The sequence below is a fragment of the Mustela nigripes genome, chromosome 4, assembly GCF_022355385.1.
Source record: "Mustela nigripes isolate SB6536 chromosome 4, MUSNIG.SB6536, whole genome shotgun sequence".
NCBI lineage: Eukaryota > Metazoa > Chordata > Mammalia > Carnivora > Mustelidae > Mustela > Mustela nigripes.
Genome location: NC_081560.1, coordinates 182288608 through 182306760, shown reverse-complemented (window position 1 = coordinate 182306760; position 18153 = coordinate 182288608). Strand labels below are relative to the sequence as shown.

General features: G+C 49.7%; 1 protein-coding gene across 6 annotated transcripts in view; it reads left to right on the top strand.

The window, feature by feature from the left end:
• The window catches only part of FGFR2 (fibroblast growth factor receptor 2), a 103241-nt gene that overhangs the window by 81726 nt on the left and 3362 nt on the right, over nt 1-18153 (top strand). For all 6 annotated transcript variants that reach the window (XM_059398717.1, XM_059398719.1, XM_059398720.1 and 3 more), the window contains 7 exons: nt 1635-1756; nt 4036-4146; nt 5833-6023; nt 12303-12425; nt 12969-13039; nt 14799-14936; nt 16492-16597. In XM_059398717.1, coding sequence (XP_059254700.1) covers nt 1635-1756; nt 4036-4146; nt 5833-6023; nt 12303-12425; nt 12969-13039; nt 14799-14936; nt 16492-16597 — 862 coding nt within the window. The remainder of the gene's footprint in view (nt 1-1634; nt 1757-4035; nt 4147-5832; nt 6024-12302; nt 12426-12968; nt 13040-14798; nt 14937-16491; nt 16598-18153) is intronic.

Genomic DNA, 18153 nt, shown 5'->3' with positions numbered 1-18153 from the left:
AGAGGGAGCTTATAGGGCACCGTGATTTTGATTCCCACAACTCCACGCCACTTTTGCTTCCCAGGAGCCAATCTGGAGATACTAATGTGCATCATAAGCTAGAATCAAATAACTGCCCAGGTCTCACTCTGTCAGGAGGGTTAATGGAGGTCATTTCCAGTGTGTTCGTGTGTTGTAGTAGAGAGACCATTCACTTGGTTTTTGAACAATAACTAGGAGACATCAGAGAGAAACACAAAGAATGGTGTCCTTACCTGGGGAGTGTGGAAAGAGAACAGGGCTGTTTCTCACGAAGCCACCTCGCTCCCTCCTTAGGGCGTATAAGCAGGAGGGCTCACGCGCACGTTCCTGTGCTCCTGTGCGTAGCGGACTGACCTGGGCGGCTGTGATCGCACGTTAAGAAATGACGGCTCCCGGGTTCGGGCCACAGTGCTTGCCGCCCGTGACGCCGTCAACAGTGGACGTCTGTGTGTGCCTAACCATCCACTCCCACCTGGGCGGGGGGGGGGGGGGTCGTCCTGAGTGTGGAAAATGTGAGTGCTAAGCGTTTCAGAACAGAGTTGAGCACAAATGTAGGTGGGGCAGATTTCCAGTGAATGAAGGCTATTTAGAAGCGGTTTATTAGATTGGAGACAGAGGTGGCACAAAGAAAGGATTGTTGTGCTTGTACTAACAGGGCAGTAGGACATAAATTAGCCATTTTTCCAATGCAAATGTTTATTTTCTGCCAAGATATTAAATTTAAGTTTAGTTCAGGAGAGAAACAGAATGACCTCAGCCTAGTGTACGCTGCCCTCAGTCTTTGCTTAGCTTTTGTAAACCATTGTGTACTTAACCATAAATACAGTATATTTACTAAGAGCTGCTAAATACTTTGCTTTTTTGTGCTTAAGTGAAATCCACACACACACTCATAAGCATTCCAAGGATTTCACCGTTCTGTCGGCTTTTAGAATGTCCAAAGACAATATGTGGCCATTAGTTGGACAGGCACCGAGCTTCTGAGCTTAGAAATTAGAAAAATCGTTTATCGTGTTCTCTCTGGATTTTCTTCATTAACAATTTGGGTAGTCAAGGATTTCTAAACTGTTAGGTCAAGAAAGATTTCCCTCAATTTCTAGAAATGTCTTTGTCCTTTAGGGAAAAATTAGAGATTCCTTGAAATGCATTTAAGATTCATATCATGTAACTTGGCCAGGAATGTGACCGTAAAATCCACTGGTATTTGAATAATAGTGATTTTAAAGACATCACTTCACAGAGACCAAAAAAGAAGAACAGCTTTAACAGTTTTTCTTTAAGACATTTTAAATTACGAATATTCAGTTGGCCCGAGATCAGAAGCTCCTCCTGGTTAGCACTTAGGAACGCTGACCGCCTCACTAGCAAGGATACCTTCCACAAAGAAAATAAATTGTGAACACAAATGTGAAACTTAATAGCTGTCCCGCCCGTAATTGACATTCTCTACAACGTCACTAAGAAAATACTCAAGCGTGTGTATACTCCGGCCTCATTAGTTCCATATGATAAATGCTCCATGCTTTTGCAAGCCGCTGAAAGATTTTTATATTTCGTTCTGGAATTTCCCCTTCACCAGATGCTCTGCGCTAATCCCCTATTTACACATTTAGGCTGACGCTGGGCAAACCTCTAGGGGAAGGTTGCTTTGGGCAAGTGGTCATGGCTGAGGCGGTGGGGATTGACAAAGAGAAGCCCAAGGAAGCAGTCACTGTGGCCGTGAAGATGTTGAAAGGTACGTGGGGAGGGGGACGGGCGGGGGGTTGGGGAGAAGCCTTATCAAGAATGCTCCTTTTGTGGCATGTGAACTCTATCATGGCAGGGGGTCAGAGAGCACATAGTTGACCCAGGGGTTGAGAAGTTTTCAGTATAAATCAGCGTCCTGGACAGACGATTTATCTTGAGCTGCGTGCACTTCCAAGAAAGAAAAGCCAGTTTTGTTAGAAAGGGGCGGCTTCCCGTCCCCGATTGTTCTTGGTCAGCTCCTTGTGGAGGACCGTGATTTTTTTTTTTTTTTTTTATTCCCACTATATCTGTGTGTGCTTAGAAAAATCAACTCACCTGTGATTGGTTCCTTTAGATGAGTCTGGGGATGCGGAATTTAACTTGCAAACGAAGGAAGGTTGGCCTCTGGGAGGGAGTGAGGAGGCGTAGGGAGAGGAGGACCTACCTCTTTTGTAAGAGGAACAACGCAGAATAGACACTGGTCTGGGAGAAGCCCTTGGAGAGCTGAAAGGGAAGGAGCGGGATTGGTGGCCCGGCAGAACCTTCTGGAACATGTGAACAGTTACTGTGTGATGTGGATGTCCCATGGCGTTCGTGGGATGACCGCCCGGCCCTGCTTCATGCTCACGGCCAAGGAGCTTACAGCACCTCCAACTGTCAGCTCCGTGGTATTCTCTTAGGACAGGAGTTCCAGGGAATGGTTCTCTTATAAACCCTATTGTTGGGGGCTGAGAAAGGACGGAGCTTTTCCCGTGTGTCCAGGCAGAGATGCCTGTTCTTGGATGTGGGTGCCTGTCCCATCGTGGATGCTCCCGGAGTTAGGCTTTTTCTTTCTTTTGTGGGCTGTCTGTGATGGTCATCCTGTCCTTCCCCAAGAGGGGAGGTAGCAGGGTGGAAATGGTATTTAAAAAAAAACAACTTTTTTTTTTTAAGCTGTTGATCTGAATGGCTCCTTGGGAAGCCTGGGTGTTTTGAGCCCTTCCACTTTGGGATTTGATACGAGGGAGGCCGGTGCTCAGCAGCCCCACGTGCCTCGGCTTAGCTGCACCAGCAGAGGTGGCCCTCTGGCTTTTGTCCTGCATGGCTGGGGTCCGCCCCTGTGCCCTCGCCCCCCTGTGTGGCAGGTGTAGGTAGCTGTGTGCCCCCAACAGCCAGCCTCAGCAGCCCCTGACCACCGACCATGGCCAACGTGGGGAAGGCCTAGGCTTCCAGTCTCTCTCGGCTGAACTTTTGTTTGGTTTTTGGAGCTCAGAATTAGAGATCTGAGTGTTTGTTTCTCTGGGTATAATCAGGCTGGCCTTCCCTTTAAGGGTGGAGGCGGGCATTGGCCCCAGAGCCCTGTGGGGTCCCTGGGGACTCTTAAAGGCAGTGGGTGGCTCTCATCAGGACAGCCCTCCCCGTGCTCCAACCCAATGCGTTGCTCATTCATTTGTGAAGTTAAAAAACCTTTGGACACGTGGCTCCTATGCATTTCTTTATCTCTCTCTCTCTCTCCCTTTTTTTTTTTTAAGTAAATGCAGAGTTTTTCATATCAAATGAACTTGAAGGGAGGCCCATGGGGAAGAGTCTTGCCACTCTCCAGAAGCTATGAGCCCATGAACATGGGACCGAAGGTGTTTTTCTTGAAATTGGGGAGCAGAGGTTTATAAAACTTCTATTTTTTTAGGTTGGGACTCAGAGACCCCTTTGGAAGGCATGAAACTTTGCCTGCTCAAAATGCACACACACACACACACACACACACACACACACACACTTTTGTAAACACTTCCAAGGTGCCCTCTGAACCTGTCTGTGACTTCTGTAAGGGCTCGGATCAGTGGCATTTGGTCTGGAGAAAGTCTGTTGATTTGGGGAGCCCCATTCCCCTCGCCCTCCTCTTCTTTCTGTCGGCCTCCCAGTTGCTTTCAGGCACCTTGAAGTTCGATACGGTGTTTTGGAGGCACCGTAGATCTGCCAGAAGGTGGACTTGCTTCAGGATAAAGTGAAACACCCCCACACTCGGGAGGGTTGCTAGAAAAGAATTGGTCTTAGCATCAGAGGCCTATATTCTCATCCTGACTTTTGACCCCACTGACCCCAAATTAGCTGTTGGACACGGATCAGGGCAGTTCCCTGTCTGGGCCTTTGCCCCCTTACCAATAAAATGAGGGAGATGATTTAGAAAGTGTTTTCTGGTCCTAAAATTCAATTTCACGCTGTTTCCACTAAGTTTCTGGCAACTAGCCGCAGCTGTCGATGGGTTAGAGGAAACTACTAACTGGGTTTTAATTTACCTAATGTTTGTAGATGATGCCACAGAGAAAGATCTTTCTGATCTAGTGTCAGAGATGGAGATGATGAAGATGATCGGAAAACACAAAAATATCATAAATCTCCTTGGAGCCTGTACTCAGGATGGTGAGTAGGAGGAAAAAATGCTTTCATCCAAATAATTTGAGCTTCAGTGTTAACATCATTTTAGAAACGGTTGGACTTTTGGATCTTGCTGCTAGGCACCTCAAGGGCATGTTTAAAGTTCTCTTTCAAATCCCCTTAGGAAGATGTTCCTGGCCGTGAACACAAAGGGGACTTTGTGACCGTACAGGGGGACGGGGGAAAGGTAGGCGTTGAGAGGCTTTGAATGGGAGGGCCTTCTAGAGTCCTGCTGGTTTTAGGGCATAACCTGGAGGGTGTTTAGAAATGACAGTCTCCTTATGTTTTTGTTCTGTAGTGCTAAGAGGGATTTTTCAAAATAAGACCCTATGGGGGGCGTCTAGAGGGCTCAGTGGATTAACAGTCCGCCTTCGGCTCAGGTCATGATCCTGGGGTCCTGGGATCGAGCCCCATATTGGGTTCCCTGCTCAGGGGGGAGTCTGTCTGTCCCTCCCTCTCTGCCTCTCCTCCTGCTGATGCTGTGTCTCCCTTTCTTTCAAATAAACAAAATCTTAGGAGGAAAAAAAAAAAAAGAAAAAAGACCCAGTGTTATGGTTAGCAAATCCCTTAAAATGGGGATTGAAGAAGTCCTGTCTTGCTGTGGGCCTCGCTGGCTGAGCTCCCAGTAGTGCGGGACAGGGACCGAGTCGGACAAAGGGACACATTACCTTCCTTAGAGGAGAGAGGGCTCTGCCTTCTCTCACTGGAGAGCTGACACTTTGGAAATCAGTTTGACGATAATTTGTAAACTTGAAGATGGCTATCTGTGCCTCAGCCTTTTCTCTTCTAGGTCTATACCAGGAGTTGGGAGACTTTCTGGGAAGGGTGATTGTAGATATTTTCCGTTTTGTGGCCGTTAGGATCTTTATGGCAACTCCTCGCCTTTACCAGTGCAGCGAGAAAGCAGTCACAGACAGTACAGAAATGAATGGGCCTGGCTGTGTGCCAGTATGCTTCAATCACAGAAAGAGGCCGTGGGCAGGATTCGGCCTGCGGGCTGTAGTTTGCCGGCCTCTGGTCCATGCCTCGGAGAGAGGGCGGCACGTGTGTGTCGGGAAGCAGACACAGAAAGGCGCGCTGTGTGTTATAGCCGGAACCTGGAAGCAATGTCAGTGCCCACAAATGTAGGAAAATAGTGTTTGTGTGATGGAATGTAGATAGGAATAGAAAAGGAACGATCTAGATTTATTTTTATCAGCCTGATTGGGTTCCATGCGGATAAAGGTGTAAGGGAAAAATGTTAGCTGTAGCTCTATTATATATACACACACACACACACACACACACACACAGGATTAAAAATAATAACATTGTTTCTTGATCAAAAATAATAACATTGTTTCTTGATCCGTATCTGTATGTCAGATGGTTAAAGTGAACTGGAAGAGGCAAATTTATGATAAGCGTTGCTCTGCAGGGGGATGGCAGGGAAGGATACTCCCTGTGTCTCTGTCTCTTCTACTCGGACTTCTGAGGCTGTCTTGACCCAAGTCTCAGTGATCTCTGGGGGAAGATGTGGTTGCAGGTGTTGTGTTTTTGTGTGTGCTTTTCTGTATGATTCAATTAAAAAAAAAAAAAAAAGTGCTGGGTTATCAGAAACAAAACTGGGCTGAGCTTCCCAAGGCGGGTCTGGGTGCGTCGTCTCAGCGAGCTTGCCCTGTCCGTCCGCAGGGCCTCTCTACGTCATCGTCGAGTATGCCTCGAAAGGCAACCTCCGGGAATACCTCCGAGCCCGCAGGCCGCCCGGGATGGAGTACTCCTATGACATCAACCGCGTTCCCGAGGAGCAGATGACCTTCAAGGACTTGGTGTCCTGCACCTACCAGCTGGCGAGGGGCATGGAGTACTTGGCTTCCCAGAAAGTGAGTCTTTCACATTCTCCTCAGTTGGGTGGATTCCAGTGAGAAAGGTCTGTGAAGAAAACAGGCGATTTGGACGTGCTCATTTGCTGAATCAAGCCCTTGCATGTCTTGTACAACCTGGAAAATATTTATCGCGTTATTCACGTTGGGGTTTGGTGAGCTCTTTAAAAGCCAAAGCAGCCTCAGACGTGACATGGCAGAGATGAGCAAAAAAGATGTCTCTTCCCCTGGGATTCTGCTCTCCGCACAGAACAGCTAGGTTAGGGGGCGCTGCCTTTAATTCTGATGAGTTTTTTGGGCTTTATTTGTTTTGGGAAGAGTTTTTGGACATAGACTTTGGGTGTCGTGTTTATAGTTTTAAGCTTGGAAGGGCCTTGAATATTCTACGACTAAAGATCACGCAAGGGGACATTTTAGGAACACGGGGTTCTGGGTGTCATCTGGGTTTATTTTGTCTCATTTAGCGGGGTGACCCTCTGGTTCGAAATTGGCCAGGTCCCCTGAGGTGAACCGTCTGCATTCCAAGCATGCCACTTGGCAGTGGAACTTTAAACATCTGAGTTATTCTGGAAGCAGTTAGACAGGTGCCCCGATGTCCTCTGGGGCATTTTGGATGACCCAGGACCCCCTGCCTTAGCTCACACTTTGGCAGGGAGGGAGGGTTGCAGAACTTGCCCCTTGGGCAGAAGTGGGGTTCCTTCCTACCTGTGGTGGGGCTTGATGCTGCTCTTTGGGTCCCCAAAGAAGTGAGGTTCTCTTGTGAGCGTGGCCCCCATGTCATTGGGGACCTGGGCTCGGTCATGGCTCTGCCCAGTCACAGCAGTGAGGGATGCGGCCACAGGGAGAAGGGAGGGGCGGCTGTCCCTCAGCCGCTGCTTCTGTGGCTGTGTTGGAACGTGGCCAGAGCTCCCACATGTTCTGTTTTTTTGGTTTGTTTTTTATTTTCTTTTTTGTTTGTGTTTTATTTTCGAGGGAGTCCAGAGTTGGAGACTTCCTCAGATTTCTTTTTTTTCTGGGAAAAGCTCTTAACCTGTGGATTTTAGGGAACTGTTCTGTGCCCGCGATTGCGCACGTGTGTGGGAATACAGGCCCCACTGAAAAGTCTTCGACATGAGGAAATGGGTCATATCCAGAACGGGGGACATGTGACAAGACATCACTTCCACATGTCCAAGTCGTGAGAGACAAAAACTACTGGGAGGGAAGTTCAGATTAAGGGAGGCTTAATGGCCAGGATAACCGTGTGTGCATGTGTGACCCTGGACTGGGCCTTGGGCAGGGTAGGAAAGGGGAGCAGCTTTTATAGAGAACATTTAGGAACGGTGGAAACCTGAATTGGGTCTACATTGTATAATACGATCGGATTGATACGCAATCTGGGGGTGGTGAGAGTGGTCCTGGATTAAGGTGGGAGATATTGTTGACGTGTTAGGGTGTGAGGTGCGCAGTCACTTTTAAATGGTTCAGGCGTACAAAGCTGTGTGTTGGGGGGACATTGTGAAGGGAGAGAGCCGGCGTGACAAGCCATCCCCGCACACATGGACCATCGTTGTCCTCTTCCACCTTGGCTGTAGCTTTCAAATGTTCCTCACTAAACCCTGGGGAGCGTGACCCCCCAGGTCTGGGGGCCGGGCCACTCTGTACCCTTCCCCGCCTGGGGTGGGGGAAGCAGTTCTTGGATATAGCGTGGCTCTGCTATTAATACAAAGGCAGTAGGAAGGCTGGTTCGGTCATTTTATTATCCCTCAAGCGAACATTCCCGAGCACTCCTGACTCCTGCCTCGCGCCCTAGGTCAGGCTCCCGTAGTGGGTGGCCGCTATGGGTGGAGTCCTTGGACCTCTTGCTGCAGGAACCTCCGGTGACAGCAGGAGAATCAACAATAAGTGTGGGAAGACAAATATGGATGGGAAAGGTGGAGAGGTGTGCCGAGTAGGAGACCGATTGTGGGAGGTCCGTGGGGGGTTGGTGGGGGAAGGTGGCTGGGGAGCGCCCCCGCGGGGGGACAGCCGGGAGCCAGGGGCCGAGTGTGAGATGTGGCTGGAGACAGGCAGGCCCAGCTCATTCCTGGCCTCACGGCCCCGGGCCAGGCCTCCAGACTGCACCCTAGGCAGGGGTAATGGGGGCGGGTCTGTGCTCTGAGGGTGGCTCGCTGGGACGCTGCTCACAACGGATGGGTCGCAAGCCTGGTGCTGGTGTGTTGGGCTCGAGTTTCTTGGCTCCTGCAGGTACAGGAGAAGAAGGTGGATTTTGGATAGCTGTTGCTCTTGGGATACTTCGTGATTTCCAGCCTGAGAGATCAGACGGTAGGACCAGGAGGAGGAAGACTCCGAGGCGAGAGGTCGGGGAAGACGGTGGGCAGAGATCCTGGTGGGCCCTTGGGCAGGTGCTCTGAACACCAGGGAGAGCCAGTCAAGGGCTGGTGCCGGGAGGAAGCTGCGGGCTGAAGCTCAGCCCTGGGGCCTGGGCTGAGACCTTGGGAGCCAGCAGAGGAAGTGTGGTTCCCAGGCATGGGCGGTCCTCTAGCCGGGGAGAGTTAGAGCAGAGGGGGAGTAGGAAGAGCTCTCAGTTTCTCGAGCTTGGCTCAAAGCACCTGATGGCAGTGGAGGCCAGGATATGGTTCACGGAGGCCACAGGACGGGTTTCTGGAAGGCAGAGTGTTGTTCCGCCCAGAACGGGGCAAAACAATGTGTCTTCTTGCACCTGGCTGGTAGAGCCCGGGTGCTCCCCTCATTGCTCCCCAGCCCTGAGGACTCTGAGATCCTTCCTCTTTGGAACTGTTGAATATAGGGAAGAAGGGATTTTGTGAAAGGGGGCAGTTCTCATTATTAATCAGTACCAGGTTTTGAGAGCTCAGCATCTGCTAGGCACAGGACGAGCATTTTCCGAACAGTATCCTCCATAACCCCAGAACATGTCTGAAATAGGGGCGATTTTAGGAGAAGGATTCTGAGGACTGTTCGGAGATGCCAGGACCCCTTCGAAACCAGGTGTGCCTAAGTCATTGTCCTTATTTCCGAGATGGGGACTCCTAGGTCCACAGAGCAGAGAAAAGTCACTGGTCCTGGGCTTGGCCCTTTGGCCAAGTACCCACCATGCCCCCCAGCCTCCCCTGCTGCTCTCTGGTAATCCCTGCCTCACTCTGGTTGGTGGGGGGTGTGTGGATGGGACTGATAAGACGCCCTGTGTCAGGGCTTTGCTCGCAGACACAGAATGGACTAGAAGGGATGGAGTTGTATGTCATTACGGCCTTGGAGGGTTCCAGAGCCCTTCGTAGAAGATTGCCTGTAGTTAAGGACCTAGAGCCGGTGGTAAGCCAGCGGTAGCTGAAGATCTTAAGAATGGTCCCCTCGAGTGGAGACTGCCTGCAAAGATGGAGGCTTATTCCTGGCGGGGGAGGGTGAAGAAGCAGGGAAGGGGCCAGATTCCGGTCTGCGCGTCCGCACGCCTCCTAGCCCCCAGCCAGGACCTTGCTGGCGGCCCGCTTAAGGAACTGTTGAGTGAGCTCTCTGGCTCATTACTGATGGAATGCAATACTGAATTCGGCTCAGTAAACATTTACTGGGTCAGGCTCCGCGGTCGGTGCTGGGAATGTAGACATGAACATGCAGGGTCTGTCCTTGAGCCGTTAAAGTACGCGCACGCGTGTGCATGTGTGCGCGTGTGTTGGTGGCGAGCTAGGGGTGGGCAAGTAAAGAGACTGCCAGGAGTATACAGACTACAACAAGGTAATGTGGAGTATTTGAACATTGTACAAATTATGAAAGCTTTGCTTTCTAGTTCAAAGCACACTAATTTTGCTTTTTACCAAATCCCAAAGCCAGTTCGACTTGCTTCAAAGTGTTAAACCTGAGTAGGTGGTGTTTTTGTTACTCCAAGCAGGGCCAGCTTCCCCATCTGTAAAATGGGTACAATCATACCCATCTCATGGGGAGCCCTGGGAATTTAAGTCAGTCAGCCGTGCAGTGGCCCCCGTCACACCGTCTGGGCCCCAGGGATGTTAGTCTTCCTTTCCTTCGTGACCTGTGGCTCTCTGCTTCCTTAGGAAATGGATGCCAAATGGTCTGAGGGCCTTAGTTACGTAAATGGTCAGCTCTGCCCTGGAAAACAGCTCCAATTTCTGCAGATGATGGGAATTTGGCTTAATGTTAATTATTTTCTTTTTCTTGTATGTTGGTTCCAAGTCTCTTACCGTCCAGCCCAGAGGGTGGGCGTTGGTATCTGCTAGCACCGTGGGATGTGGGATTTCGGTGCTCGATCCTGCCTCTCGCCAAGACAATGATGGAGGTCACTGTTGTGGTGTCTCTTGAGTTGAGCCCTCATGTGTGGTGGGAGCCCAGCGTGTGGGAATCCAGAGTCTTCTGACCACACAGCTTGCCAAATGCACAGAGCTCATGTCGGCCGGGAGCACGCCGCCGGGAGAGTTTGGCCGAGGCCTCGGAAGTTCAATCTGAGGAGGCCTCCAAACTAGAACATGGCTCCCGCCCCGGCCGGATCCCCAGGCGGCTTCTGGGAGCGCTCACGTTTCCTGCTTCCGTTCTGGCCAGGCTCAGGCACACTTACTTGCGGGCTTTTCCTGCTCTCCCTTTCCCGGTCTTCGCCCATCCAGGGGACCACAGAAGCATCTAAAATCAAGGAATTGTTGGGCGGTGGGTAGGAAAAAGTAATTCCTAATTTATTCTTCAGTGAGAGTGTGGCTTGTTCCTTTTTATTGGCCATTTCTTGGCATCCCTAACGACAAGCAGCCCCGTCTGACCCTTGTCAAGTGGCTGGGTTAAACCTTCCTTCATCCACTAGTTAACTTTGCCAGGAGCCCTTGTCCAAACATTTGGTAGAACTTTTGTTCATTTCCTTAGACTTTGCCTTTTCCAAAAATAGGGGATGGTGATGGGCGAGTCTCCTTACCGTGTGCCATGATGAAGCTTTGTGATACTGAAGTGTAACACTTTACCAAAGCCTGTCATTTGCAGAAAGGAGAAATGGAAGTTATCATGACCAGACCTTTCTGAGACCGAAGAATAGGTATCAGAACTGTGAATTAGCTGCCCTATAGGGAGCATGTCTGCATTCTTCCCCCCTTTCCCTAGCCACACACCCCCCCCGGGTGTTTCGCAGACCTAGGTGGCGCCCGGTGTCCTCCAGACCTGGGCGTGGACAGACAGGCTTGGGTCATGATACAAGCCTGAAAAGGACGTGGTGGGTTCTTTGAGAACCACAGCTTGTGGCGAGCATAGCAGGGGCGGCCAGGCTGGGTCTGGAAGCGTGGAGACCAGTCCGTCAGGCCGGCCGTGTGGCTCTCCGTGGGGCTGGGGGTGGGCAGTGGTGATGTCCTGGGCTAAGTGTGGCTAGAAGTGGGGACAGAGCGGGGTGGACAGACTGCAGAGGCCTGTGGGAGTCCGCGTCTGCAGAGCGGGGGAGGGGTGTGCCGAGAATTCTGGTGTGTACCTCTTGGACTGAGAGAGACCCAAGATGAGAATGAGGGGAAGCAGAGGCCTTGAATTTGGGATGCTGACAGGATGTCACAGTGGAAATGTCCCGTAGCCTGTGGAAGACGACAGTTAGGGTCCCAGGAGAAAGGTTAGGAGAGAGGTAGGAATTTGCAGATCTTTTGTGTGTATCTAAGACTAGAAGCCCTGCGGATATGTAGAAGTATACAAAATTAATGGGCTATTTCTTCCATTTTAAGGGACAGGGGAAGAGAGGAGCTAGACTGGGAGAGGGTGAACCAAGAGAAGGGATGGCATAGAACTCAAGATAGGGGGCGGGGACTGTTTTTTAAAAGGAGCGCGAATGCTTTTAAAAGGAGTGTCCAGAGTTGCAGAAGGAAACACCGAGGGGTTAGAAGAGCTCCCTTGGGTCTGACTGGAGGTTCCCCATAAACTTTTGGGAGGAGCAGGGATGGAAAGAGAGTGTTTGCAGACCTACCAGGAGGTAAAGACGATGTGGTATTGGAATTTAAACAGCTCTTCTGAAAGTCTGGCTGTAAAGGCTGTGTAAGGCTGAGTAAGTGTAGAGATAAAAGGTTTTTAGAATAATCTAGTACAGATCTCCTGGGAAGGGTGACAGTGTTGTTGGTCCTTTGCAAGTAAAAGAGAATCGGCAGCTTGGTGTATCTTAGCTCTTCGAAATTATTGGGGCCTTGGTTTTTTGAGTTACCTTTAATTAGAAAAGAAATACCATTTTTTGACCCAAGATGTATTTTTCTGTCTGCATTGTAAGAAGTGAGAATGATTTCTCTTTATTCTTGAAATAGTTTGAAACGAGTTCTTTCTTGATTTCAGTGTATTCATCGGGATTTAGCGGCCAGAAATGTTTTGGTAACAGAAAACAATGTCATGAAAATAGCAGACTTTGGACTGGCCAGAGATATCAACAATATAGACTATTACAAAAAGACCACAAACGTAAGTCTACGGTGGTTCTGTGGTGGAAGGGAGGGGCTGGTGGTGGCACGGAATGTTCCAGATGAGAGATAATAGGCCTTCATTCCTCTGCCCTTTATCCCTGTTCCTGGGCCACACTCTTGACAAACTTCTCAATAAGCACATTTCAGCTGCCTTTCAGATACTTGGAGTAAATGTGAAACAGCCTTGTCCACAGAACCATCATCAGGCTCTTTGTCAAGAACTTCCCCAGCCAAAACTAGAGCTTGGGAGTTTCTGGATTGATTTTTGCCCAGGAGATGGTCAGAGTGTGTCTCTGTGTGAGGGAGATCAAGCATCGTGAGAGTCCAGAGAAATGGCATTTTACTCGTGTGCCCAGATCTGTGCATTTTGCATGTTACACACGGGCCCCGCGGGGACCAACTTCTGCTCTGGGAACGCACCCGTCACAATCAGTGTCGGCTCTCAGATAGGACACAGCCTGCTGAGCAAGCAAAAGTAAACTGGTTGTAATCTAGCAGTTTTTACCTTTTTTTTTTTTTTTTTTTTTACCCACACCCGCAGGGGCGACTTCCAGTCAAGTGGATGGCCCCAGAAGCCCTTTTTGACCGCGTGTACACCCACCAGAGTGACGTGTAAGTAACTCCCTGCTCCCCAGCTTCTTTGCCAGGTTGGGTTGCAAAAATACTGTATTCACCCTTCTTCATTCTTTGGCGCCTGCCGTATTTCACACATCGATGGAAGGTGCAGGAGCCAGCCTCAGAAAGGGCGGATTTTCTGGTAGGCTGGTCACCAGTGCGCTGTTGCTAATCTGCCCAGCTTCAAAGTGCACAGGGTCCGGGTGTGTGTGTGTGTGTGTGTGTGTGTGTGTGTAACTTTGAACCTCCTCCTGCCAGGGCGGAAGTGCTCCCCCCTCCCCCCAACTTACTCATGGATCTACGACTACAGAGCTGCTGTGTCATTTGCCAGGCCCACAGCGTGTTCTTTGCTCCCTGAAAGAAGGAATTCTGAAACTTTTTTTTACTGAGGCCGGTGTGTCCTACTCCCCCACCGACCCTGCATCCTGGGCTCGTCCTTGTAGGGAGAAGCCAAGTGGGGCGGGTGATTTCCACGGGGCCCACTTGTTCTGTTTGTCCTCGGAAAAAATCTGACCTCGTCCTGCCATCCTTGATGAGATTAGAGAAATAGAGTGAAAACTGCATAACGTTTCCATTATGATACACTTAAAAATACCATCAGGGTCAGGCTTCAGCTGATATTTCAGAATTTCAGGTTTAGAAATTAGGTTGGAAGAAGTTATCCTGGTGGGAAACCAGGGGGAAGGTACAGAGCATCTCTCTGTACTGTTTTTTCCAAGTTCCTGCGAGTCTATAATTAGCCCAAAATAAAAAGTTAAAAAAAAAATCAGTTGAGCTATTTTTATTTACGGGACCAAGAGGCTCCCTGGGGTAGGCCTGGTGTCGCTGCTGGTCCCCTTTAGCAGTCCTAGAAGAAAGGCTTTCTGAAACCCGTTTTTGTAGGCAGTCAGCTGCCTGCATTTTGCTCCCACTTTTGCTCTAGACAACACTGGGGAGAGTTTCATTGCTCACCCCAAACCTAAAGGGAACCAGGAAGGGTGTGTGTTTTGAGCCTCGGGGACGTAGGTAAATGCAGGAGTCTTGGCTTGATGATCCCCGGAATGGCGAGCATCCTGAATGAGGCTCAGGAAGGCCACTGGGCCTCCACGAGGTCAGGTACCCAGGGTGCCCTGTGAGATGCTTTCAGTTTCTGTTGTAGGAAACCCTTCGGGCTCTGGGATTCCTTCATTGTCACCCCAGCCCGGTGCCCGCTCCCTTCCTGACCTTCGTGGTGAAACCTTTGTCCTCTCAGATGTTCCAACTGCCACAGCAGGCAGCTGTTTACCTCACAGGAGGGCTTGCTGGCCTTATTCAGTCAGCAGCCCCTACTGGTGGGTCCCAGCGCCCCCCCCCCCGGGGGGGGGGAGGGTGGGTGTCAGGCGCAGAGGCTGATGGAAAAGCTGGACGAGAGCATGAAGAATTTTGCAGCTTAGGAGCTGAGATCCTCCCATGGCTAACGCTGCATTTAAGAAGGTCAGAATAAAAGAGCAACCGCTCCAGATCTCCACTAACAAAAACCAGAAAAATGGAGGGATGGTTTCCCAGCCCTACTCTGTTGTCTGTTGCCGGAAAATTCCAAGGGAACGTCCCTCACGTCCTCATTTGGGAAGGATGCTCCTTCGGGGCAGGGAGGGGCCTGTGGGATGAACTGGAGCAGGGCTCGGGCCATTCGTCTCTGAACAGGAGAAGTGAGTGGGCGCTGACGTTATCCACTGGGTCCGTTTGGGTTTTGGGGATTCAGGTGGGTCGGTAACACTGTTTTCTCTCTTCCTTGCAGTTGGTCCTTCGGGGTGTTAATGTGGGAGATCTTCACGTTGGGGGGCTCCCCCTACCCAGGGATCCCGGTGGAGGAACTTTTTAAGCTGCTGAAGGACGGACACAGGATGGATAAGCCGGCAAACTGCACCAGCGACCTGTAAGGACCCTGTTCTCTCCTGACACCGAGCGGACGCGTGATACCATTCACTCTCTCCCAACTTATTTCGGGTTTCCCAAGGCCCCTGGTTTTCCGTACAGGCCCTAGGAAGAATTCCTGCTGAAGCTTTCTGGGCTTAATCCCAGGACTGGGGAGGATGGCTACACCCATGGCCCTAACTGTCCAAAAGAGAAAACGTCCTTCCGAGGTGTATGGAGTGACCTCTAAGTCAGGGCTTTGGGCTTCCCGGCTGAGGGCGTCTGAATTTCTTAGAGAGCGAGCCTCGGTGGTCTTCCTGGGCCACTGGGCCGTGCTTTGCTCTTGTCTCTTCTCCGAGGGTCAGGGAGATGGAACTGGCCTTCTCTCATACGCAGGCTAGAAAGCACAGCCTTTCCTCATGACCTGTGTCTGTCCCCGATGCAGCCAATGGTGTGGGCGACTGCTGAGAATGGCTCTTATGGATTGAAGTTGACCACATTTCTTCAGAGCACACCGGTGTCTGGTTACCTCTGTTCTACCCATAGTCTAGCACAGAAAATTAAGAATGTGTCCAGGTGCCACCCTTGGAGTCCCAGATCTGACTATAAAACCATGAGCTGGTTCCGAGAAAAGCCTGGCCCACACTTCAAGTGGAATTACGTTGTGTTTGTGACATGCGTCTTGTGCAGTAGAATCAGTGCTTTGAAAGGGAGTCTCTCTTCCCAACCCCCCTAGGATTAACTAAGAAGAGTGATTGTCCCGGAGACTGTGGTCTATTGTGTATCGTTTCATGGGGATTTTATATCCATAATCCCATGAGTGCTTTTCACTGTACAGTGGACATCTGATGAATGGCCACATTTTTATAGTATATTATATAAAGGTATTTATTGTGCTGCCTGTCATTCCTATTGCTTTTTCTAATATAGAGGGTCTGTCGAAACCCATGATCAAGATAAGGCCTGGGACCCTAGGCCTGTCCAAGAGTTAATCAGGAAGTTAATGTGCAGCCCTGGGATGGCAGCTTAATTCATGAAAACCTTACGTTAAAGTTGTGGTTTTCAAACTTCATTTTTTTAAAACTGAGGAAGCTTTGTCCTCTGTAATCATTAAAATAAAACCTGAAGTGTCTGGGAGAAGAATGTGTAGCAGCTTTGGTCTGGAGCAGCGGCTGGGGGGCAGGGGGCCGGGTGTGCCGGGAAGAGACTGGAGAGCCTGTGGGTCCTGGAAGGCTTTTCCCCGCAGCGTCTGAAAGTGCCCGAAAGGTGTGATAACCACCGTGCTGTGTCACTGTCACAGGAACGCACAAGTCTGCCCCAAAGATGTCTCTCCTGAGGGCATAGACACTATCCTAAAACATTTGGGGTGTAAAGTGATGTGTTTGTAGCTCAAAGTGCCTTCTAAGACAAATTAAGCAGTGAATATTTTTGGAAAGCAGATAACTGCTTTCTAATTTGGAAAGTTCTGATAGATCTTCATAGTTCAGGACGCATCTCCCTAGCGACGGTTAACACTGGCTGGTAGCCGTGCACCTCGTCCTTAACAGAGTTAATTCACCAGGAAATCTGTTTCCCAGGTACATGATGATGAGGGACTGTTGGCATGCGGTGCCCTCCCAGAGGCCGACGTTCAAACAGTTGGTAGAAGACTTGGATCGGATTCTCACTCTTACAACCAACGAGGTAAGAACCCGTTCTGGGAGCCTGGGGTCCTTTCTTGGGAGGCCCGTGGGCTTTTCCAATTCAACCTCCCCCATCGGAGTCTGTGGTATGGGTGATTGTTTTCCCACAGGGGTCAGGCAGAGTTAAAATGTGTGTTCCTCCTAAATCCTGGTTTCTCTCAGGACTGTGATTCGAGAGTTCTGACTCAGGAAACCAGACCGAGGGCCCTAGTTGAGGCTGCCGCTCTCTGTGGCCTTCAGGGGTGGGTCCAGGCTGTGGTAGGCTGGACAGTGAGGAGTCGAAAGAAGTGTCCCAACAGCAGCATTTGGGTTTGTGTGTCAGGAGCTTGGGTTTCTGTGCCCTAGAAATGAACGTAGGAGCTGCTGACCTGATGGTCAGCACCAGAAGCAGTGACATCCTGCCATTCTAGCTTCCCGCGCACGGCGCAGTCCTCCGTGACCATCTGGTAGTGGTGAGGGGCATGTGGTCTCCATCCGTGTGCATGTGAATGTATACACAGTTTCATATAATGAGGGGCTTGTGATTTTTTTTAAAGATTTATTTATTTGAGAAAGAGCGAGAGAGTGAACAGGGGAGGGGCAGAGGAAGAGGGAGAGAGAGAGAATCTCCAGCAGACTCCCTGCCAAGCCCAGAGCCTGACGTGGGGCTCGATCTCATGACCCTGAGATCCTGGACTGAGCCAAAATTAAGAGTCAGATGCTTAACTGACTCAGCCAGCCAGGTGCCCCTGGGATTTATGATTTTTAAGTGAAAACTTGTACCCTTTTGTTAAAATATTTATCTGGAAAATATTTATAATCTCTACCAATGAAGCAAACACTCGTCTGTCCCTGACTGTCAGAATCCAGTCACGGTAGTGCTCAGCATGCAGACAGAGTGGTCTCTAGGGTTGTGGAGAGTGTCTGATCTGAGCAGGGAAGATGATAAACCCACCAAGGTCAGAAGAATCCCACGAAAAATGGTTAATGAATCAATTTGTGATATTTAATGAGGATACAGCAAACAGTCTTCCTTCAAACGGGAAAAAAAGTCCCAAAACCCATTTCTCTTGACAACAACAAAAAGAGGTTAAAATTGTTTGAATAAAAATATACACTTAATGTATTTTAGAATACATTTAATAGTTTTAGAATGATTTTTTAAAAATCAGATGTTGTGATATGAAGCCTTAAGCCAGCAACATTATCTTGTGCGTCTAACTGTAGCTGATAAAAGGGGAGATTGCATTTAAATGAATACAGCTGACCTTCAGAAGTTGAAAGGAAAGGAACAGTTCAAGGGGAAAAAAAGCAACTTTCTTCTCCTGCCAAAATTGTTGTTTCTAGTGTAAGTTCCTTTAACCCTAGACTTGGAATCCACTGATACCCCTCTCTGTCCTCTATCAGATCTGAACATTTATGGCTGCATTTAGAAACTGGGAAAGCACTGATATTCCATTTTAATGGTCCTAAGTCCAGGCGCAATGCTCTGTATTTAAATATTTGTATTTAAAGTGGGCCCATTCATACTGAAATTTCCATCTAGCATCCTAAAATAAAAAAGCAGAATGCCATATT